This window comes from Muscardinus avellanarius (genome assembly GCF_963383645.1).
Source record: "Muscardinus avellanarius genome assembly, chromosome: 16".
NCBI classification, from domain to species: domain Eukaryota; kingdom Metazoa; phylum Chordata; class Mammalia; order Rodentia; family Gliridae; genus Muscardinus; species Muscardinus avellanarius.
In genome coordinates this window covers 9,448,692-9,473,567 of record NC_137802.1, presented here as the reverse complement: position 1 = coordinate 9,473,567, position 24,876 = coordinate 9,448,692, and the positions used below count along the sequence as shown (strand labels likewise).

General features: G+C 43.4%; 1 protein-coding gene across 1 annotated transcript in view; it reads left to right on the top strand.

Annotated features, from left to right (window-relative positions):
* Nucleotides 1-261: 261 nt before the first annotated feature.
* The window catches only part of COX10 (cytochrome c oxidase assembly factor heme A:farnesyltransferase COX10), a gene marked incomplete at both ends in the record, with an annotated part of 126,498 nt that continues 101,883 nt past the window's right edge, over nucleotides 262-24,876 (top strand). Inside the window, 3 exons of the mRNA XM_080713937.1 lie at nucleotides 262-304; nucleotides 4,626-4,759; nucleotides 6,620-6,941. Coding sequence (XP_080570063.1) covers nucleotides 262-304; nucleotides 4,626-4,759; nucleotides 6,620-6,941 — 499 coding nt within the window. The remainder of the gene's footprint in view (nucleotides 305-4,625; nucleotides 4,760-6,619; nucleotides 6,942-24,876) is intronic.

The window sequence follows — 24,876 nt, the reverse complement described above, 5'->3', positions numbered from 1 at the left end:
GGGGCCGCGGTTTCTTCGTCAAGACCACGTCGCTCCATCTCGCTTCTCCGGTTTTCCGAAGGCACCTGGGACCCCAGACCCTTCAGCCCAGCTGGGTCAGTCCCGGACACCTGCGAACCTGGTGCGGCTCCCGCCGCCGCCGGAAGTGACGCACAGGAAGTCCCGCCTCCGCCGGGGGCGGGCGAGCAAGATGGCGGCGCCCAGCGGACGGTGAGGAGAGCGGGGCACCGGGCTCCCGGGGAGCGGCCGGACTCGAGCGTGATGGCCGCGTCCCCGCACGCTGTCTCCTCACGGCTCCTCACAGGTACTGTACCCGCCTCTGGCACCATCTTGGGGGAATTTCCCCTTCTTGCCGCGCTCCAGGATGTGGTTCCGGACGGCTGCAACCTTGGGAGCCCTTGGCGAGGTCGGCTGGTCCACGGCGAGGGGGAAGTGACCTTGGAGTAGCCTGGAGTGCCGAGGCCACGCAGCCGTGAGCCAGTCCTGCACGGTGGCTCCAGTGGTCTACACTGGCTGACCCGCATGTGTGCTGCTGCAGCTCTCGGGGCAGAGGAGAGTTAAGAGATCCGCAAACCTTTGGGCTCATCAGAGCCTCGGTTCCTAGCCACTGGCTTGGGATGACCGGGAAGCGCTGTGCTCCCTCGCAGAAACTTGTTGCAGTAGATAGGATCGGGATGGTCACTGGATAATGATGACACCTGCAGGCTGCGGGCGTTGGCCCCTTCAGACTTTTAGCTTTTAACCTCCAGTGTGGTCCTTTGGATAATTCTATTACAAACGATGCTGAAGCTTGAATGCTTCTTCCTGGCTCTTGACCAAGGCTCTTCTCCAATGCCATCGTTTTAGGGAGCCCTAAACTAACCACCCTATTTAAACTAGGGGCCCCGTTCCTGCCCCTCTCTTCTCAGATCATCTTCTTCCTGGTGTACACCATCTGTGTTTGTTGACATATATATGTAGAGATACAGGTAGACCTGTTTACAGATAAATATAGATAGATTTGTCATCTGTTCCTCTCAACTACCACGTAAAATTTTAAAATAAAGGTGGAAAGTTAAGGATAGTGCCAGTTCCTCTGGGTCACCCAGTTCTTGGAATAGTACTTTGTGCACATCGCTGTTGCTACGTAATCATTTGTGAATGAATGAAATTTGCCCTGATGGAGAAGAGATTGGGAACTGATTTGTCCCAGGTATTTCAGGATGAGTACTAAGGGCTGAGCAGGGAATGTGTTGCCAGTGGTCTCTATTAGAGACCAGATAGTAGAAGCCAAGGCTGATGTTTGGTTTCACCCAGAAACTTTCAGGCCCCACCTACCCCCATGCACAAGCTATGTGCAGTGTCTAATGGTGTTGATCACTGTGACTCAATTCAATTCTTTTCTTCCTTTTCCAAATGTTACTTTATGCGTCTCTTCTGATCTGTGTGGTCAAATCATTTGACGTTTCTGGCATTGAGTTTACTCGTCTATAAAACGAGTTAGTAGAACTAGATGATCTCAAAGGTCCTTTTTGGCTCATAAAATGAGGCAGAAGGATGTATAGATAAAACAAGGTTGGACACAGTTTGTGATTATTGAAGCTGAGATATAAGCTGGGCTTTTCTCTTTTGCTTTTGCATATAACTGCAGTTTTCCATAATGAAATTTTGTTTTTAAGAGGACTATGGTTCTATTTTGAAAAATGTCTTTGTTAAGTTTTATCATCGCTGATTGTGAGTGTGCTTTGAGCCTGACTAGGTACTCATCTCAGAGTCACCCCTCCCCCTTAGTGCTTGGATTCTCTCCCTGTATGGAGTCTTGTCCAGGGGGCAGACCTCAGACTAGCTGTTTTTCTGCCTTTCTCTTCTGTATTATTTTTAGCCTTCTCTAGGACTATTCCACGTCACTGCCCAGAATCCTCCAGTTCCATTTGAAAGACAGTGCTTTACAATGGTGATATAAAAGGAATTAATAGCTTATTTACCAAAACTGTGAACATACCACCAAAAAGTCTAATAGTAAGTGGTTTGTATGACTCACTATGATCCACTTGGAAGATCAACTTAGCTTCATGGAAAGAGGTGGCAGAGAAGCTAAAGTAGGACTATTTTACATATCTAAAATCTAGCCATTATGTCTGGTTTCATTTATAAAAGGACAGAGTCTTTTACAGCCATTAAATACATGCCAGGACCTTTCAGCTCTTTTTCACCTTACCTGATTTTAAAAGTCGCGCTAACACAATCCAGTGCTGATGGCAAATAGTGATTATAGTTGCATGTCTCCAGATTTTAAATCTATCCATTATAAACCTTGTCCATTTAAAACTTATATTAGCCGGGCGTGGTGGTGCACGCTTGTAATCCCCGTACTTGGGAGGCGAAGACAGGAGGATCGCGCCGGTTCGAAGCCAGCCTCGCTGGCTTAAGAGACCCTGTTTCCAAATAAAAATATAAAAAATAGGTCTGTGAGTGTAGCCCAGAGGTAGAAGGGCTTCCAGAAACCCCAGTACCACAAATAAATAAATAAAACTTATATTAGCTTATCTAAGACTGTAGTATCTTTCATCTTCTAGGTACTGATTCATAGAAGTGTGACATGTTTTGGCAAAAGAAAGTGTTTTCATCAATTACAAATATAGTTTCCTAGCTGTTTTGTCTTCTTACTACTTTTCTATAAAAATCTCAGTTTGACCCACTTCATCCTGAAAGATATTTTTCAAGGTGGTTCCACAACAGAGCTTATATTAATGTGCGTGGAAACAAGTATGTCATAATTAACCATAGTTTGAGAATATGATTTCAGTGAAAAGGTGAGTTCTCTCCAAGTCTAAGATAGTGGCCATGTATTTCATGGGGCAGTGATAGTTCTTCCCACAGTCCAGGAAGGCTATGCCAGCTCTCCAGCCATTCTCCAGAGAATGGATAGCAAGTAAAGAGACAACATAAACAAAGTTGGACAGATGGTGAAGTGTGTGGTGTGTTTAGTGGAAGGTTTCGAGACATTGTTGCTTTGGTCAGTTGTGTGTACATGTTTGGGTGAGTAGTGTGTCTCCTGAGCTTCAGGAAGAAAAACTGTTGGTTTTATAAAATATGGGTTGGAAAAGAAAGGAAATTACTGAGGGCAGTACAATTGACTTGGCTCCCACTGTCATTACTGTGGTGCACATGTAGGATTATTATGATCCGTATCAGGAGGAGTAGAAAGAAGCGAGTGTATTTAGCTTATGTTTCAGAGTTGACTGCACTTAGTGATTGTTAGGTGATAAAGGAAGACTTCAATGTGATCCTGAAGTCTTGGGCAGGTAATGGTTTTCTTGGCAGTAGTAGTAAAGGGTGAGATTGAAGTGTTCTTAAAGACATTGCTATCGGTCCTCATGGAGCTACCAGGAGCAGATGTGTATAGGCATCTAGAAATGGGCTGAAGATGAACAATTTCCTATTTGTTCAGAAACCATATTTAGTGTTCAGAATGGTGGGAACAAAACTTCCTTAAAATGACAGACACAGAAAGAGAAGGAAACTGAGAAGCAGAAAGCAGAGAACAAAGAAACTGGTATCAGGGAAACCTTTTAAGATAATAATAATAATAATAATAGTAGTAGTAGTAGTAGTAGTAGTAGTAGTAGTATTGGGAATGGAACTAAGGGAGTTCTACCTCCAAACTACAGCCCTAGCCTTTTTAATTTTTAATTTTGAAATAAGGTCTCCCTAAGTTGCTGAGGCTGGTCTGGAACTTCAGGTCCTTCCAAGTATTAGGGTTACAGGTGTGTGCCACTGCACTCAACTGAGACTGTTAAAAAGAAAGGGAGAAACTGTAGTGTTGTACAGATTGTCAAAAACTTGAATAGGAAGCCGGGTATGGTGGCGCACGCTTGTAATCCCAGTACTTGGGAGGCCGAGACAGGAGGATCACACAGGTTTGAAGCTAGCTTCAGCTACTTAGTGAGGCTCACAGCAACTTAGTGAAACCCTGTTTCCAAATAAATATAAAAAAATTGGTCTGGGAATATAGCCCAGAGGTAGAAAGCCCCTGGGTTCCACGCCCAGTACCACCACCAAAAAACAAAAGTTGAATAGGATGAGGCCTGTGGCAGAAGTGTTAAGAGTTGTTGATGTGATTGAAGGTATCGTAGAATGATTAAAGCCAAATTTGCATACAGCAAAAATAGCTTCGAATGGTAGAGTCCTACTCCATTGTGAATTATTCTGCTTCCCTTTAGCCGTCTTACCCTACATGACCTGATTATTAGCCAGAAATGTATCTATTTCAACTTATTATCATTTACTGAGAAATATTACACTTTTTGTTTGCTACTTTTTAAAAAGTGACTGAATTGGTTGTTTTATATTTTCTTCTTAAAAAGAAGAAAGTTATAGTGTGATCGGTTCAGTACTTAATATAATGAAAGCATCGTTGTCTAAAGGTGAAAAATTCCTGAGCTCTGCTGAAAAATCATGAAAATTCTCCTTAAAAGTCCGCAGTGAGTAGGGCCGATAAATTTTGTCTGGATTAGCCCTTAGCTCTGACCTATCACACCGCGAGGCACCTAACGTGGCTGGCTTTGCTCCTGGGTAGGAAAAGTCACTTGGCGAGAAGCATTCATCACTTTAACATTTCTTCCTCTTCTCTCTCTCTCTTCTAGGTTGGGTAGGAGGATGTGGCTGGTATCTCGAAAGAAGAGCTGTACAGGAATCCCCTCACAGGTTCATGCACCTCTTCAGGAATGTCAGTAAGCAGTGGATTACATTCCAGCACTTCAGCTTCCTCAAACGCATGGTGTGTGCGGAAGACCATCCTTACCCCATTGCTTCTTGTCTGTGCTTTCTTGTCTGTGCTTTCTTGTCTGTGAGGGGACTTCGGAAATTCCTATTCTCCAAAAAGTTTTAGAAGTCCTTTTTGAAAAAGACTTTTATTTAGTGTCCTCTTAAGTTTATCCAAAACTTTAATCTCTTGTTTTGATTATTCTTAACTGAAACCAGAGTAACTCTGCCGCGTTTGAGGTTAAAAGTATGATCTTGACCTTATTGATTAAGTTTGGAGAAAGATGGAAAACTTCTGGCATATTTGCACTAGGCTCAAATTAGGAAAAGCTGAACTTTTATGATACATCTTTTTATATTCTTTGAAGTTTTCTAAATACGTCAGTAATAGAGAAATAATTGTTTCAATAGTGTGACCCTCTTATTTTCTTAAATCAGCAGTGCATTTAGAAGTCTTTTTAACACATGCACTTCTGGGTAGACTCAAACAAACTGCGTGTTTTGGTTTTTGCTGGGCATTGCTTTATGAGCATTAATAATGTATCTCGGTCCCCTTGTAGACCTTTATCAGTGTGGGCTCCATGATCTTGTGGACAACACGATTTTCTTAATTACTGGTGAAGGCATTTGCCATTTTCGACATAGAGAAGGGTCAAAGAATGGTGATAGTAGCTACAAACATAGAGTGCCAACATGAAAGAATAGTAAATTCATAGTCTAATGTCCTTTTTTATTTGGAAACAGGGTCTCCTAAGCCAGCGAGGCTGGCTTCGAACCCGCGCAATCCTCCAGTCTCCGCCTCCCAAGCGCGGGGATTACAAGCGTGCGCCACCACGCCCGGCGGCCTTTCTCATTTTTTTTAAACTTAAAATGCCCACTTTAAATTAAAGCCTAAAATTAACCTAAGATTTTATGCAAATTCAATGTGTGTATATGAAATTTAGATTTCTACTAATGTCTAAACTTTTTAAGTTGAGGATTAAGAGTAATGGCTATTTAGAAGAGAAAGTCAACTATGTGTAATGCCTTTTATGTAAGCAGAACTCTGAATTTATCAGTTTGTATTTCATATCCAAGCCTGGTGTTCATAATTTCAAATCTTTGTGCTGTCTTGAAAAAGACACTTAGCTAGTTACAAGCTTAAGTGATCGTACATCCCAGGGCCACCTACCCATAAGTAGTGAGTAACTCCTGGTCTTATCAATTTCAGAGGCTTAGTTTTCTCTTCTGTAAATGAGAGACAGAGGGATATTAATAATGATCTACCGATCATTATTAATGGTTCTTTTCAGCAGTTGTCTAGAAGATTAAATAAGATACATAAAGCATCTCACATTGCTGGTAGTAGCTATTTAATTTATTGCTATTAAGTGGTAGAGACTGACTCTAAAACTTGTACTCTGTCCTTACCCCACACTGCAGTAACAGCATTAGCCTTGGGTTGTGCCCCACCGCCAAGGTCCCCTCAGCACTCTTTACCTAAGGACGTAGAAAGTCCACGGACTGACCTCAGCTCTTAATTACAGACAACGTTTTCACTATATTTTACATGTTAAGCCCCCAGGATGATGATTTGAGAGATATATTTTTCTTTCAAGGAACTTGTGTTCCTCGGATTTTCTAAACCACCGAATCTGAGAACCATTGCAAAGGCATTCATTTTACTCCTTGTGTCTCTTAGTGAAGTGATTTCCATGTCGCAAACGCCCTGTAAGTAAATATTGAATTAGCGGATATTAAAGTTGAAGGAAAAGCTTTCAAGTACCATAAAAGTTAGACTAATGGAAGATGTTGCTAGACCGCGACTTGAAAGCATTGAAGGCCTTGGTTTTAGAGTAACGTGTTTTTCGTTTGTTCGGTTTTGCTTTTGGTTTAGTATGTCACACAGCTGAGTAGAAGCCTTAGCCAGCAAGTAAAACCGAAGCCAGAACCAGTAGCATCGCCTTTCCTTGAAAAAACATCTTCCAGTCAAGCCAGAGCGGAAATATACGAGATGAGGTCTCTTTCCCCGCCCAGCCTGTCTTTGTCCAGAAAACCAAACGAAAAGAAGCTGATAGAATTGGAGTCGGCCGCCATAATTGAAAGTCCAGTCGATGTGGAGAAAGAGACGAGGGAAGAGAAGCAGTGGAAGGAGATGAAGCTGCGTGTGGATGACTTGCCGGGAATTTTGGCTCGCCTGTCCAAAATCAAGCTCACAGGCAGGTACCTTTTCTGATCTAGATGCTCGCTTAGAACTTGATTTTTAGTTAAACAAAAGCTAATTTTCATCATCATACCTGCCAAATAATCCTCGCTGCCTGTTTTTCTTTACTTCAGTTTAATAAGGATTCAGAATCAAATACTATATGCAGAATTGCAGATAGTCCCAATCTTTGGGTATGAGACTAAAACTATAGTCTCACTGTTACTTAAAATGAAAGTGGGATGCTTCTCTAGCTTGTTTCCTTGTCTTTAGTGTTCTTCCCACTATAGTACTGCAGAAACGTGGACTGGAGTTCTAGGATAAGGTGCCAGTGTTGGTAGGAAGCCATGATGGCCACCAGGACTCCCAGCTCGTTTCTGTGTCTTGCTTCTTATAGGTCCTCTGGGGTTGTCCCATGTGTACTGGGACACAGACTGCTTTGCTGAAAGGAGGTGGGAGCCAGAGTTTTTTGTAAGGCTAATTCTAGCACCCTGTGGCAGGTTTGATTGCATACAGTTGGGTACTAACACATAATTATGTCATTAGGATGTGACCAGCCTCTCTGTGAATCAGGCAGAGTATTAGTATCTCATCTCATAGCTGAACGTATATATAACTGATTTGTTAAACCCTGTGTAGAAAGTTTGTTCTGAGTCATTCTGCAAACTTCAGAAGACCTATTTTTTTTTCTTTCCTGATGAGAATAAAGAATCTGAGTGAATGAAAAGATTAAACCAGGTACTCTTTGAGGACAGAAAGTGATAATGTTAGAGAGTTAAGTGAATTGATGAGGTGGAAGGGGTGTGTGTGTGTGTGTGTGTGTGTGTGTACATACTACTGTGTGTGTGTGTGTGTGTGTGTGTGTGTAGGGAATTGAACCCAGGGGCATTCTACTGTGTGTGTGTGTGTGTGTGTGTGTGTGTGTGTGTGTGTGTGTGAATAGGGAATTGAACCCAGGGGCATTCTACTGTGTGTGTGTGTGTGTGTGTGTGTGTGTGTGTGTGTGTGTGTGTGTGAGAGAGAATAGGGAATTGAACCCAGGGGCATTCTACTATTCTACTGTGTGTGTGTGTGTGTGTGTGTGTGTGTGGGGAATTGAACCCAGGGAATTCTACTGTATGTGTGTGCGTGTGTGTGTGTGTGTATGCGTGCGTGTACACACACATGTGCAAGTGTATAGGGAATTGAACCCAGGGACATTCTAGTGTGTGTGTGTGTGTGTCTGTGTGTGTGTCTGTGTGTCAATAGGGAATTGTGTGTGTGTGTGTTTGTGTGTGTGTGTAGGGAATTGAACCCAGGGACATTCTACTGTATGTGTGTGTGTGTGCGTGTGTGTGTGCGTATGCGTGCGTGTGCACACACATGTACAAGTTTATAGGGAATTGAACCCAGGGACATTCTACTGTATGTGTGTGTGCGTGTGTGTGTGTGTATGCGTGTGTGTGCACACACATGTACAAGTGTATAGGGAATTGAACCCAGGGACATTCTACTCTGTGTGTGTGTGTGTGTGTGTGTGTGTGTGTGTGTGTGTGTATGCGTGTGCACACACATGTGCAAGTGTATAGGGAATTGAGTCCAGGGGCATTTTACTTCCAAGATATGGCTCACAGGAACTCAGGGAGGCTTTTGAAAAGAGAAGGACCAGGGAAGTACTGCCTTTATTTATTTGCCTTTAATAGGAGTTGAGTCTGAAAATCCAGAGTAAAAGGTGGTAAAGTAGACAGTTGTTTTCTTTTCTGACCAACATCACTTGAAGACTGTCCTTTCTGGAGAAGTAATATATAGAGATAATGGTTTAGTACAGGAGCTAAAGACTCTTACGAAGGCTTATACTATGCAGTGCTTAGCAGGACCGATTCTGCAAATTATCCCTGGAAACGTCTTCACCCCTTGTGCTAGCTAAGCAAGAAATCGGCACATTCTAAAGAAGTCAGTCTTTTGTCGTTTACACAAGTGGTCTGAGGGCCATGATGTTGACGTGTTAAGGACAGCTAGAGATAAGTTGTGGTCACCCAGGAAGTGAGGCTGCGCAGTCTGTAGACAGCAGAGGAGGCCCCTGTCGACAGCGGAATCGTCTGTGTAAGCACCCTCACTTCACACGCGTGTCCTGCACGTTAGTCTTCCTTATCATAGCACTTCTGTCAGTAACAGCAGTGTTCTCTGCTCCTTCCACACAAGACCCCTTAGGCTGATCTTAACCCTTTGCTCTCCACTGTCCCCGGCATCTCTGGTCAAACATCATTTGTAATGCCTGTAAGAATTGATTCTCATCCTCGTTTCCGAAATCGCCGACTTAGTTAAGGTCCAAAACACAGGAGGCCGTTGTTTTTTGCCGCAGCTCCGAACTGTCCTCTCGGCCTTCGTTCACCCCCACTGCAGACTATGCTCTGCAGAGCTGCCAGGCTGACTCTCCCTAAATACTGCTTTCAAGTTTCCTGACCTGTAGAAGAGTCCACCGTTTCTTCGTATTGCCTCCTGTTTCATCTCTTCCTGGTCTTAAAGGCGCTTTGTAATCTGGAGTGGTCAGACCTTCCTCAGAAACATCCCTCATTCCCTTGCCCTGCCCCCAGGCCATGATTGAGGCAGCCCTTCCTTGCCCCCACCGCACATGTCCCCGGCCTCTCCTCTGAGCCTGCCCTTGGCTCTGGTCTCGAATTCAGATCCTGGCTAGGACATTTTCTAGCCAGGAAGATTCTGAGCAGTTTCTTAACCTTACTGAGACAATGTATACATCCGTAAAGTAGAAATGATAGCAAATCATTTAGGAATTAGATCCCAGTGCTATTAAATCACATAATGCAAAAATGCCAGGTTTTTTTGCTCTTTCCATTCAACAGCATGTCTGATGCACAGAGGCACTGAAAGGTTAGTTTCCAGGTAGTTGCAGGTTAATGCTTGATTTTTTTACTGTGTGTTTATTTTCCTTGGGATTGTTTCTGGCTGTACAGGGGTGTGTGGTAAATGAGCGAGTGGTGGCCAGGAAGACGAGGAAGGGAATCATAACTGCCGGGAGAAGCCCTGGCGGAGGCAGCGGTACCTGGCAGGTTTGCAGAACCGCAGTGGAACCGGGTGACGCGGTGCAGCAGGAGCATCAGGCAGGAGAGGCGTCTGTTGAGCCTCGAGAGTTAGGCAGGACTCCTGTTGACAGCTGGCTGTCATACCACAGCAGTAGAAGGTCCTGGAAAGTTCTTTAGACAGAGAAGGTCTTGTTGTATTTTGTTATCTCTTAAGTGTCTCAATTGCTGTATAAAAAAAGTGTAAGCTTAGCCGGGCATGTTGGCGCACGCTTTTAATCCCAGTACTTGGGAGGCGGAGACAGGAAGGACCGCAGGTTCAGAGCCAGCCCAGGCTACTTAGGTCCTCTGCAACTTACATCCTGTTTCAAAATAAAGAATTAAAAAATAGGACCGGGGGAGTAGTTCATAAGTAGAATACCCCTGGGTTCCATCCCTAGCACCACGCACACAAAAAAGTATAGGCTTATAATAAATTCCAAATAATTTGGAAGTGTATATCTTAAACTGAGAAAGTCCCCTTTCTATAAAATGCCTGCTTGAAATATAGCCTTCTTTCCCTCTATATACACATAGGAATTTTTTAAAATAGAAATAGGATAATTCTCTTTGTTTCTCTCTGTATGGGGAATATATATACATGTACACACACATACACACACACATATATATACACATATATGCATATGTGTGTGTGTGTATGTATGTGTGTCTATTTTTCTTCCGGTACTAGGGATTGAACCCAAAGGTATTCTGCCTCCAAGCTATAGTCCCAGCCCTATTTTATTTTTATTTTGAAATAGGCTCTTGCTAAGTTACAGAGAGACCTCGATAACTTGCTGAGGCTGGCCTCAAACCTGTGATCCTCCTGTCTCAGCCTCCCAAGAACTAGGATTACAGCTGTGTGGCACCACACCTGTCTTCCTGTTATCTCTTTGAACCTCAGTTTATCCATCTGTAGGCTAGGCACAATAGTAGCATTCACCATGTAGGGTTGCTCTGAGTATTGAATGAGTTCACATTTGCAGATTACTTGCCTGATGCATGTTAGGAGCTATACTCATGTTTATTAAAAAATACATGATACCCGGTTGCCCCCAGGGGCATCTGATTTTGCCACCAAACCTTCCAGGTTTCTGTTATGGAGACCTGGGTGCGCGGTGGTGGTGGTCCATTTGGGGCAGGCAGAATTTGAATTGCCACTGGTCCATCTGGCGGGCAGGCCAGTGGGCAGGAGGAGCCAGGGCCTGCCATGTGAGGTTGGCAGTGAATCCATGGTGGTGAGTGGAGTTACCAGAGAGCAAGCACAGCAGAAAGCCAAGGAGAGCACTTTGGGGTGTAGCCTCTTTTAAGGGTTGTAATAGATTCCGGAAAGAAATCAGAGGTCAGAAGGAAGAAAACAGGAAAAAGTTCTACACGGAAGCCAAAGGAGTCGAACCAGCTCACGCAGGAAGTGGCCGCACTTGGTTGCTGGGTGTCTCCCAAGGAGCCTGGCTAGACAGATCCTGCGTTTGACAATTAGAAAATCAGTGTTGACTGGTGGCTAAATCAGGAAATAATCATCATTGTCTGCTCTTCTTTGTCTATAAGTGGCTTTCAATCATTCATTGATTTTTTTTTAAAGTGTATCCTCACTTTGTTTATTTTATTAGTAACAGAGAAAAGTATGAAAAATGATTTAAGGGCGGTTTTTTTTTTGGGGGGGGCACATCTTTTTCTTCTCTGTACCGGCTATTCTTGTGTTGTTTTCCCTTTTATGTGGTTTATATGGCTGAATATCCAAATTGGTATTCCAGGGTTTGATATTTAAAACATGGCTGTCAGAACTCTCAAGCATTTGTTAAATTAATCATTTAATAATATATACTGAAGCCGGGCATGGTGGTGCACGCTAGTATCCCAGCATTCAGCAGGCTGACACAGGAAAATCACGATTTGAGGACAGCCTCAGCTACTTAGTGAGGCCCTTTGCAGCTCAGTAGGACCCTGTTTCAAAATAAAGAATTAAAAAAAAAAAAATAGGGCTAGGGGTGCAGCTTGGAGGTAGAACACCCCTGAGTTCCATCCCTAGTACTGCAAAAAAAAAAAAAAAAAAAAAAAAAAAATTGGGCTGGGGATGTAGTTCGGAGGTAGACTGCCCCTGGGTTCCATCCACAGTACCGCAAAATAAATAAATAAATAATAATAATAATAATAATAATAATAATAATAATAATATATACTGAGCCTGGTGTGGTGATGCAGGCCAGTAATCCCAGTACTTGAGAAGCTGAGACAGGAGAAGTGCAAATTTGAGAACAGCCTGAGCAATTTAACAAGACCCTCAGCAGGCTGGATAAAAGGATGATTCCTGGCCGTTGTCACCTAGGATTGAGATCACCGAGGATGAGACAAGACCCTGCGATCCACAGTTTGACAGTATGCCAGATGATTCGGGCGCAGGTGGTCTAGACACGCCTGGAAAAAGTGAGGGAGGCTGGGCATGGTGGAGCACCTTGTAATCCCAGCATTTGGGAGGCGGAGACAGGGAGGATTGTGGTTCTCAGACAGCCTCAGCTACTATTTAGTGAGGCCCTCTGCAACTCAGTGAGACCCTGTTTCAAAATAAAAAAAATAAGATGTGCATGGTGGCGCACACTTGTAATCCCAGCATTTAGTAGGCTGAGACAGGAGTATCGTGTTTGCAGATAGCCTCAGCTACTATTCAGTGAGGCCCTTTTCAACTCAGTGAGACCCTGTTTCAAAATAAAGACAAAAAATAGGGCTGGGGGTATAGTTCAGAGGTAGAATGCCCCTGGGTTCCATCCCCAGTGCTGCAAAAATAAATAAATATTAAAAAGTGAGCTGAGAGGGTAGCTCAGAGGTAGAATAATTCTGGGTTCTTCTCCTAGTCTACTAAAATAAATAAATAAATAAGCAAAGGAGGCGTTTCACTGGTTGCCAGTGTGGGGCCCAGACCCTGTGGGTGTGGAGAGAAAGCACCTGGCGAGAGCTGGCGGAGCTGGTTGCTGCTGCGGCGGCAGGAGAGGGCAGCTGGGCGGGATGTGAACTGCCGACAGAGGCCCACACTGCAGGCTAGGCCCAGGGAAGAGGGGGCTGCAGCCTCTCCTGCACCCATGGACGGAAAAGACCCGAGGCAGTCAGTTTCCCTTCCGGTGATTTTATATATTCCGTACCCCAGGTTTCTGGATGAGCTAACTGAATTAAAGTTATTTTCTTCTGCTTATAACCATTGAAAGAAGCAGCGCCCTTTGAGTGACCCCTACCCACTTATCTGACCTTTTACCTCCCTATTTAGTTAATTACCTGAATCCACATGTCTTAAGAGTCAGCAGGATTTTGTTGTTTTGGTTTTTGTTGTTGTTGTTGTTGTTTTCCTTTGAGAAAATCCCGGGTATCTGTCAATCGATTTCTTTGGAACTTTTAACATCTTGGGCAGTTCATTCATAGCTAATGAGAACTCTCTGGGAGTCAGTGATCACTTATATAGAACTAGTCTTTCTTTCCCTTCTTTTGTTTATGGCTGTGATCTACCAAGGGTAATTAACTGTAGCGTAAGTGAGGAGCCAGGTGCTGAGCATCCTCAGACTTCCTCCCTGGGGTAGCTGGGTAGCAGCAGCCTGAAGCCTTGGCACTTGGGCCAGGAAATGGGCCAAATGTTGGCTGGTGTGAATGTCATTTAAAGATTTTTTTTTTCTATGAGAGGAAGTAAGACCAAATTTATAAAGAAAGAGTAATATGTCTCCCTTGAGTTTCTCTTGCCAACTGAGCTATTTGCAGCCTGTTTTTTGGAGTTTGTTGCATGGACCACACTAGGGTGAGGAGATTTTATTTGGATTAAGATCATAAGAGGCTTTAGTGACTCAACTGAGTTTATACTTAATATAGGTCAATAAAAGCAGAACTTTTTTTTTTTTAATAACATCTGTTCTGAAAAGTTAACAACACATTTCCTGAGACCAGAACACTAAAACAGATTGTTTATTGGAACCAACAGATTACGCTGTTGAAGGAACTATTATAAATTGCAGTATGTCAAACGTATAGATTTCCCCCCCCTAGAATACTGCTTTTCATTAAAAGAAGTAGAGGATGCAAATCCACTGCTTGTATAATTTTTAAAAGCCAACTAACTTACTGTAATAGTTCATTATTAGATAGCTGTAGCAACAGGGATTTTTTTTTCCTATGTCTTCATAAAAATATTATTCAATGAAATTTTGATGATTTCTTGAAATTTACTTTCTGTTTGGAAATATTACTTTAATAATGATATATTTACTAAGTGTTCTATCATAATCATGTATCCATTAAATCTCACATTATTTGTGTCTATTAAGTATTTAGTTTTAGAAATAAAGTGGATAATACAAATAAGCAAAAAAAAAAAAAAGAAGAAGAAAAAGATTTAGATCCCCCTATAATTTCACCACGTCAAAGTAATAACCAGTTTTGAAGATTTGGGTGGACTTAGTTTGTAAAATTTTTTCTGTACACTTCATTTATGTATCTTAGCCTCTTTTTTTTTTTTTTTTTGTGGTACTGGGGGTGGAAGCCAGGGGAATTCTACCTTCAAGCTGCACCCCCAGCCCTATTTTTTATTCTTTATTTTGAAACAGGGCCTCATGGAGTTGCAAGGGGCTTCACTAAGTAGCTGAGGCTGTCCATGAACCGCGATCCTCCTGTCTCAGCCTCCCAAATGCTGGGATTACAAGTGTGCGTCACCACGCCTGGCTATTTTAGCCTTTTATCGAATGTAAGATTAGAGTGTAAATGTCTGACACTGACGTCTGCACAGGCTTGTCGGCCTGCTGCTGGGTGCACAGCGTGCTGTCCGCCTGGCGGTTTCCAGGGCTGACCCAGGTGAGCTGGAACCGCTGTGGTCCAGAACTCAAGGACCCCTCAGTCCACAAAGAACATTACTGCCAGCCTGTGGTGGAGCTCACCAAGAGGGAGACATGTGACCAGGAGCTTAAGAAGACTCATCTGAGCTGCTCCAGTGACAGAAACAAGCTGTCTTTGCAGATGCACTGATCAGGAAATTCACCACCAGGATATGGAAGGAGGAAACAGAGAATTGGCCAGATCCCTCATGACTCAGACTCTGGCCGCAGCGTGAAAGAGCAGTTTGAGAGGCACCGTGCTGGTTTGAGAGGCACCATGCTGCTCCTGCAGAGGAACAGGCAGCCATTGAGCACCCCCACCACCACCTCGCGCCACGCACTGAGACCTGTGAGCCTGGGACTGGGCTGGTAGCAGCCTCCAGGGTGGCCATTTCCACCGGGACCCTGTGCCCTAAGTGACCACCATTGCTGCTTCCTGGCCATGATGTGGACGGTCACTGAGTGCCAAGAGAGTAACACCGTGGACCCTGGTGCCAGCAAAGCCGGCACACAAGTGAGCTGCTGGAGGCTTTTCACAACCATTGGCCCATAATCAAGAGGAAGCAGGACGTGCCCAAGCCGGCCGAGGCCAAGCGTGCCCTGGCCCACCGCAGATGGTGGAGGTAGAAGAGGAGGTGTGCCAGGAGGAGCCCAGGCCTCTGCCACAAGACACTTGTGGGACAAAGTGCCTGTGAGTTAAGGTGTAGTTCCTTTTGAGAAGGATGGAGCAGTGTGCTTCTTGCATACAAATCCTTTCCTTGGGGTTAGAACTGGCTCTCCCTGCCCCTTCTCTTTGTAAAGCAGGAATACAGTCAACCTGAGAATTTACACCAACGAACTCAGGTCCAGTCTTCTCCCCCCTCGGCGTGGGGTGGTCCGTTGGATGCCAGGAGAAGAAGCAGTTTTAGTGTCAGAGAAGATTTACTAGAAAATCCTCACCCTCAACTGGTATAGCATTACAAGCGTGCGCCGCCATGCTCGGCGGTAGGGAGACGTTTTGTACTCGGTTTTTCCCCCTTTGACTTTTCAGCGTGTGGTAGTGCTAATAGCACAGCCTCTGGGTATAGGCCAGCCGGGTCGGAATCCCTGGTCTACAGGTTAGTAGCTTTGTGACCATAGGCACACTCTTTCCGAGCTTCAAAGCCTCAATTACTTCATTTGTAAAATGGGGATAATTTTTCAAGTAAATAATTTAGTACCATACGTGGTAAAGTATACTATTATTGTACTAAGCTGTATTTAGTGCAGTTATAGTATCTTGAGTTAGTTTTATAAAAATGCGGCCCGGTGTGGTGGCACACACTTATAATCCCAGCAATCAGGAGGCGGAGACCAGAAGATCGTGGTTCCCAGACAGCCTTAGCTCCATAGCGAGGCCCTTCACAACTCAGTGAGACCCTGTTTCAAAATAAATAAAGCCAAAAAAATAGGGCTGGGGTGTAGCTTGGAGGTACAGTGCCCCTGGGTTCCATCCCCAGCACCACAAAAAAAAAAAAAATAAATAAAATAAAAATGCGATCATATCACCTATCTTCGTTTCTTGCATTCTTCCTTAAATTATCGCAGACATACTTTTTTATCAAGACAATTAAATCTACTTCCTGTTTCTAAGGTCGTTAGTAATCCCTGTGAACCTATTGAATTTATTGAACTATTTTCTTATTAAAGGACTATATCCTTGTTGAGTATTCTCTAAATTTTTGCTATTAAAATAATGATTCTAAATATCTGTGTATGTACATAATTGTGCATATTTATTTCTGAGAGTTAGCTCCATGAAAATGTGCCTTTATTTTTAATATTTTTAGTGTTATATGGCCTGCCATCATAGGCATACCATAATTTGTTTACTTTTCTAATGCTTAGGTGGTTTTTATTTATCATATTGCTATAAGCACTGCTGTAGTAAGTATCTTTAAAGTTAATCTGTGGTTTTCCGAGGATAGAGACACACAGTGCCTTGCGGGGTCAGAGGCTCTTTCTGTGCTTTTAAAGCTTTGGCTTTTCTTTGACAATTTTCATCAAGAAAGGGTTCTCCGAATAGATACTATTACCAGAGTGGCTAACCTGCCATATCTCCATCAATGAACCCTCGATAAGAATGTACCTTTTAAAAAAAAATTACCAGCAGCTGTTTGATATTTAAAACAACCAGGGAAGGTTTGTGTTATTTATATTTTGATTATTTCTGTTCTTTTGTGCATGGCCCGATTGCCTTCCTGCCTGGTCCTCTGTCTTTTTGTCTTATGTAAGGTTTATATAAATATGTATGTATTTTTCTTTTTTCTTTCTTTTTTCATTGCAGTTCTAGGGATTGAGCTTAGGGCCTAGCCCATGCAAAGCAAGCGCTCTACAATTACGCTGTTTATTTGAGACGGGGTCTTCTATATATCTGTGGTATATGTCTTGTATCTTTCTTTTTGGTTTGCTTTTCATTTTTCAATATCTTGATGTACAAAGTTAATTTTACGGAACAGTTTTCTTTTTCCCTTGAGGTATCTGGGTTTTGTTTCTTGCTTAGGCTTTTCCACACGTAGATTTTACAAATATTTGTGTATTGGTCTGACGCTTTTTATGATTTTATATTTTACTTTAATTTTTTAAATTTATAAGACATGGTTAATGGTATAAGTAGACATAAGACCAGCTTTTACTAAGTCACTAACCAATCTGTGAGCATGCTGGTTACAAATCAAGTTTATGAAGCTTTCTCCCTGGACCAAGCTCCTTGCCTACCCTGGTCCCAAAATATTTTGCTGATATCTTAACTGGAATTTCAGTGTTTACAGATTGATTTGGGGATGATTTAAGATCTTCCAATATTATATCATTTTTATTTGTCCAGATCTTCCTTTATGCATCTTACGCTTTATAGTTTTCTTTAAATAAGTCAATACGTTTACCAATACAATGATTTTGGAGTACTTAAGAACATTATTTCTTGAGTGTTTTTAGAAATACAATGAAATAGTGGTCAGGTGGTCGCCGATTTTGTTTGTGTGCTAATTACTTCGTTTCCAGCCATCGTCTCTCTGTCACGCTCTCTCGTTCGCTTTCCTACATAACTTTCTGCTTGGTTTGGAAAGGTCCTCTGAGATGTGTTATATACAGCACAGCACTGAATTGAGTTTTCACTATTTCCTTTCCATTGCACCTCATGACTTAGCATTCTGCTAAAGGAGTTTTTCTTTTTTTTATGTTTTTCTGAACACACTATCTGTTTTATGGGCTTTCTTTTTTCTACAGTGTAATTTTTTTTTTTTTTTTTTTTTACTTTTTTTCTCACTCAGCGGGTACTCACTGAGTGCCTGCCGTGTCTCGATTCTTTTTCTCAAAGGGTTGTGAACAGAATGAGCTGCATGAGGCTGACATGGTCCTACCTGCATGGGCCTTGCTTTTCATGAGTAGTTTGTGGTCCACTGGTTCAGCGGTGCATCTTTCAGAAATATAAGGTTTTTTCTACTGTGCTACTTTTTTTCTTTTATATTGCAGAATCATTTTTTTTGGTTTTACATCAACCCATTTTACCTCTCTTTGTCCTTACTCATTTCTGAACGAAGACAGGACTATGGCAGACAGCACTTAGACCCCAGTTGAATGTGAGCCTAGGGCCAGGGCGTTGTGTCTGCTTGCGCTGTACGTCCTTTCTGCCCTCCGCAGAGCCCGGCGTAGGAGGTGGGCCTCCTCATGGACAGATGGAGTGGGTGTGTGGTTGGATGGTCCTTCATTGCCTAGCAGCCTCCCTTGGCGGAGCTGGGCCCTCTCACATCATCAGCTGAGGAAGAGGTCAGCATTTGCACCCTGGTGTGGCGGCCTGGTGCCCTGAAGGAGACCAGGGAGCAACCAGCAAGGGAACTTTTTCTAAAAGATTCTGGCATCGCCGGGCGTGGCGGCGCACGCTTGTCATCCCCGTGCTTGGGAGGCGGAGACAGGAGGATCGCGCAGGTTCAAAGCCAGCCACGCGCGCTGGCTTAGGAGACCCTGTTTCCAAATAAAAATGTAAAAATAGGTCTGGGAGTGTAGCCCGGAGGTAGAAGGGCTGCCAGGAACCCCAGTACCACCAAAAAAAAAAAAAAAACTAGAGATTCTGGCATCATTTCTGAAATCACAGTGCCAGTGTCTTGCTTCCCGAATATGGCTTTTGTTGGGAAAGAGGAGAGAGAGATAGACAGACAGACACACACAGAGGAGGAGGAGGAGAAGAGGAAGAGGAGGAGAGAGACAGAGGGTAAACTGGGAGGGAGAGAGAGGAAGAAGAAGAAGAAGAAGAAGAAGAAGAAGAAGAAGAAGAAGAAGAAGAAGAGGAGGAGGAGAAGGAGGAGGAGGAGGAGGAGGAGAAGGAGGAGGAAGAGGAGAAGGAGGAGGAAGAGGAAGAGGACAAGGAGGAGGAGGGACTGAGGTGGAACCCAGGGCCTCAGGCATGCTGTACCACTCAGCTTTACTCACTGCCCTGAGATCTGGTTCTCAGTGTCCCTTGTGCCTGCTCTAGGCAGGTAGAGCTCCTGTGTCCAGCCACCACCTGCCATGCTGAAAGAGCACCCAGGTTTAGTGTGTCCCACACCTCGCAGAGGCACCTGTGCTGTGGTGGAGAGGGACTTCTCATGGAGCTGGCTGCCTGGCCTTGTGCCTCCTCAGGAGGGCGCGGCAGGCTCTGTTGGAAGCCTTTGTTTTCCATTCCGTTGGCAATGGCTATTTAGGTAGTCCGGTTTTTGGCTTTCGAAATCATGAAAGTAATCAGTCAGCTCTTGGTAACTGTCTTGAGTTAAGACTCAAGTGTACTATAGTGAACAGATACTTCTTGAGGCTTTATTGTCCTCTCTTTACGTAAGTTATTGCTGATAGAGTTTTACCTAGTTGATTGCTGACACAGATCTTTTTCCGATTTTCATTTTTATTCTGACATTTCTGTTGGTTACTGGTGGGGTTGAGCTTGTGTGAATGCCTTAGCTAGTGCTCTAACTTAGATGGAATCATCTTACCTACGCTGCTCTGTCTTCTGATAATTTAATTATTAATGTAGGATTTCATTATCTTAGACTCAATTTGATGTTAATTGAACTGATGATAAGTGTAAAATAATATGGTAGATGCTGGGGACCAGGTAAAGATAAACTTCTGAGGATGATAGCCTCTTAAGCAAATACTGGCAACATTAAAGGAGAGAGAAAGAAAAAAGGATGAGCTGAGGATGGGCTTTGCTGCATGTAAGTGAGAACTCGAAGACCAGCAACTTAAACACATAACTGATTTTTCTCACTCATCAGAGATTCTGAAGTTAGAGTCTGGAGCTAGCACGTAAGGTCATCGCCAACTACCTGGTATTTTCTTTTTCTCTATCATCGTTAGCTTGTATTTTCTGATGTCAAGACCGTACAATGGCTTCCATATCCCCATTATCGGAAGAAAGGGGGAGAAAGGAGGAAGGCAGAAAGTTCCTTGCACAAAATAGGAGGAAATCATTTGACAGAAACCTCCCCTATTGCTCATTGACAGTCTGTGCTACTTGGCTGCTTCCATCCGCAAGTGAGGTTGTAAAGTATGTGCAACGCTTATGTCTGTCGTTTTAAAAGTCAGCTCATCTCACATCCAGCCTGGTCAGCTTGGACAGGAGCCAGCTTCTTTGCGTCCTCATGGCCCCCAGGGCTGTCTCATTATGCAGCCACGCAGCCCCTTCCTGGAAGAGGACGTGGACCTGCCTACCTCTCCCCTGCCCAGTTTTTCCACGAGAACATTAAACACCGGCCTTTGGGCCGTGAGCAGCACTGCACATTTGCACTTCATCTGTGGTGTATTTAAATGAAGACCGATTTGCCAACCTGACTTTGACTTTTTCAGTAGTGGTCGTAGATATGTTCTCAGCTGTCAACAGTTTTCCCTTCCATCTTGATAATCACAGACACATTTCAAGGCTTCGTTTCTGTCTTGGGGTGTAGTTGGTGTGGGACTGCAGCAGAGGGAAGGCAGCTGGCCTAAGTGTACCTCTTCACTGAGAAAGCACAGGTCAGTGGTGGAGCTTCAGCTGAACCAGGAAGCCAGCCCGGTGACAGCCCTGGGTGACATTCAGTTGACGAACCCCACGAAGCAGCCCTCTTACCTCGTCGTGGTATTGAGGGCCTTGGCATCGTGCTTGGCTTCCTTTCCCCCACATCCCACCATCGACCTGGAGAACTTCACTATCTAGTGGCCCTTCAGCTTCTCACACCTTCTGAGGTACTGGGGTGCTTGTTATGATGCAGATTTGTAGACATCTCCCTAAATTCCTTCACTTTAGGTCTGCACTGGGGCCTAGGAGTCTGTTTTAACCAGTGACTCTGATCCAGGTGGTTCCTGTAACATATCTTGAGAAATACTCTTCTAATTTGGAGAACCCCTCTCCTCTGCTCCCTCTCTGAGAGAAATACCCTGATTCCCATTTGACAGGAACTTAAAGGGTAAGTTCCCATTGAGCGGGGGCTCCGCAGCTTCCCGTTGACCCGGTTTCCCCGAATGCTCACCTGTCACTGCCCTTTCTCCCCTTTGCCTGGCCCCTCTCCCCACGCTCACCCATCAGCTGGCACCACCATCACCCCACACTGGGTTCCTTTTACACTCTCCAGGTCCAGTAGACTACTACATGCCAAACACCAATGCAGAACTATTTTACTACTAGGAGTAAAGAAACATTTCCAGTAAAAAAGAAAATAAACATTAATACATGTACAGATGAACAAGTGAGTAGCCCCTCTTTGTTGAGCTGTTATGTCGTTGTGCAAAATAATCAGCTGTGCACAAACACAAACTGCCGACAAAATCAGGATGATTCATGCAGGCTTGGTCTTAATTCTTTATTATTTTAAAGATAATCTCGTGTAATATCTACTTTCTGGACAATCATGCAGTTTTAATAACAGATAAAGCTTTGCTGTAAATCTTAGTGAAAGCTACTCAACTCCCAGTTCTTTCTTGCCAAACTCGTTTTTGAAGACATTTCCACTTTTTAAAAGTTTCGATTTTATGCATCAGTTTCAGTTTGTAGGCATCCATTTTATGAAAAAAATATATTTTACTTAATAATGAAAGAGATTACAAGTTTTTCTGTACTGCATCTACAAAGGAGAAGCAAAAGTTGTGATGGAGGGCTAAAAATAGGATAACAAAGTCAGAGGCGCTCGTCGGCTTAAGGAGAAACTAACCGGAGGAACATCTTGAGCTCTCACTTGAGCGTTGCATCCTCTGATTAATATAAAAGGCTTTTATTTTCACATTCCTCAGACCTGAGGGATACTTCATTTCCACCTTTCTCCGTGTTACCTGTAAATATGAACCAAATGCTTCCTGGTGAATTGCAGTGGTAGCCATACCTAACAGGTTTCAGTTTGGTAAGTGTTTCTCAGTAAGCGTGGGTTACGAGATCCAGTTTTGTCCTAATACTTTCATAGCAGCCTTGATCATTAAGTGTGTTGGGGGTGGAAGAGATGGAGGGCAGGAAACCCTACTTACTATGTTCTTAGTTCTGCAGCTGCGTTACTTTAACTGTGTATGAATAGTCTTATCTTTTAACCCGAAGTGGTTAATAATCAGTTACGCCCAATTGATGTCCTTTAATGTGGCTGAGAAAACATCCTCTGCCTCTCATCAGTTGCGTTTTTTGGTGAACTTGGCCTTGACACAAGCATTACCGGCTCCTTTGATAAGTGTGTTGGCAGGATGGCTGTGTTAGAAAGTCCTCAGAATGCTGCCAACCTGGGGAGGCTAAAACCCTTGCTTAAATTAGAAGTTCAACCATCTGAAGCTTACGGTGTTTAATAGACATTAAGATAGAACCGTTTTTTAGTTAAAAATGTGATCTCATTCGGAAACCAGAAGCAACTTAACTCCTGCCTCCAAAGTAAATTATGTTACCTTGAACTTGGAGATCTGCTAACAAAAACTTATCCGTTGCTTAGAAAAACGTGAACAAACCACATACAGATGCATTGCCTGCCTCCTCTAGTTAAGCACCGTACATCTTAGGTTGGTGGGGTTTGGATCCTAATGGTAAGGAGATAGAATAGGTCACAATGGGTAATTTAAAATCTATAGAAAATCTCATTTAGTGGTTTTAATCTTTTGACCAAATTGTGTATTGGAATTGATAATTATCCAAATTGGTTTGTTGGAGTTTTGTTTTTACACTTAATGCTTTGGGGTCAAATGCTGAAAAATAACGGGACATTATGAGACAGAGATTCAAGAAAGCAGGATGCAGATGACCTGTGCTTAAATATAAGCCTTACATTGACTTTTAATTGTTGATATTAGAGGGGAAATGAAATGCATCAGTAAGCTTATGTCCAGAGAACAATATAATTCTCAAAGCATCAGCCTTTAAAAGAGATCTTGGAAGCCGGGCGTGGTGGCGCACGCTTGTAATCCCTGCGCTTGGGAGGCTGAGACAGGAGGATCGCGCAGGTTCGAAGCCAGCCTCAGCTACTTAGTAAGGCTCTCAGCAACTTGGTGAGACCCTGTTTCCAAATAAAATATAAAATAGGTCTGGGAGTGTAGCCCGGAAGTAGAAAGCCCCTGGGTTCCACCCCCAGTATCACCAAAAAAATAAAAAATAAAAAGAGATCTTGGTAAGGTTGCTTCTGTAAGAATGCCTTTGTAAACCCTTCCAAGTGGCTGGTTGCTGCTCTGGAAAGTGTACATTGAGGCTTCAATTAGGGATGCTGGCTACGTTTGCACCGCAGCTCCTGCAAAGCCTTGGTTTAGAGGTGCTTGAGAAAAGCTCCCTCTCGTAAAAGGAAAGGTAGGTGTGGTGGGACTCCTTTACCCACCCCAGGAGGGGCTGCCTCTTCTGAGATCCCTAACATTCCTCTTAACCTGAGGCGTAAGACACACCCTCATGGGTCCTGTGACCAGGCTGGAGTGTTAAAGCTCGACCTGCAGCCCAGTGTGGCGGCACGGGCTTGTAATTCTAGTACTTGAGAGACAGAGATGGGAGTATTCCAGGTTCAAATCCAGGCTCCACCACTTAGTGAGACCCTGTGCAACTTAGTAAGATCCTCTTCAAAATAAAAAATAAAATAGGGCTGGGGTATATCTCAGAGGTAGAATGCCCCTGTGTTCAATCCCAGTACCACACACACACACACACACACACACACACACACACACACCTACATACACAAAAGGCTTGCCTGGCTTATGATTTCATAATCCATTAGGTGATTGTGTATGTGTGTGTATTTGTGTATTTCCTTCATTTAGTGGAAATTTCCTTTTCTGAAGATGAGTCTGTGAAGTATTTATTAAGAATAGCTCATAACGCAGAGAGCCAGACACTGTGTTTCAACTGTATGACACTCTTGACCAATCACCCCAGGCTGCTTTCACCACCCCTGATCCGCATGTGATGCTCCATATTATTAACTTGGGCATTGATAACCACTACTGCTTACTTGGCTGGTTGTTTTACATCAGGGTTCTCTAAAGTTTATCCCATGTACTTCACCAGTTAAAAAAGAAAAAAGAAATGTACTTACATTTTTATGAAATATGCCATAATACGTATCATATGTAACAAATAAATTTGTAGTCATTTGTAAACATTCGTGTACATTGATATGTTTCTTTTAAGATGCACAAAACATAGGTTTTAAAAGCAAGAACGAGGGCTGAAAACATAGTTAATGGTAGGGTAGTTGCCTCTCATGCACAAAGCTCTGGGCTCCATTTTCAGTACTACAAAAAAAGGGTGAAAAAGAATTAAATCAAATATAAGTGAAAGTTCTTGTACTTTGTTACCAAGTCTTAGAAATCCACACCCTACTTTTGGTTTTTTTTGTTTTGTTTTGTTTTGTTTGTTTGTTTGTTTTGTTTTGGTGGTACTGGGGTTCCTGGAAGCCCTTCTATCTCCGGGCTACACTCCCACGGGCTACACTCCCAGGCCTATTTTTTAACTTTTTTATGTGGAAACAGGGTCTCTTAAGCCAGCGTGGCTGGCTCCGAACCAACATGATCCTCCTGTCTCCACCTCCCAAGCACGGGGATTACAAGCCAAGCGTGCGCCACCACGCCCGGCACACACCCT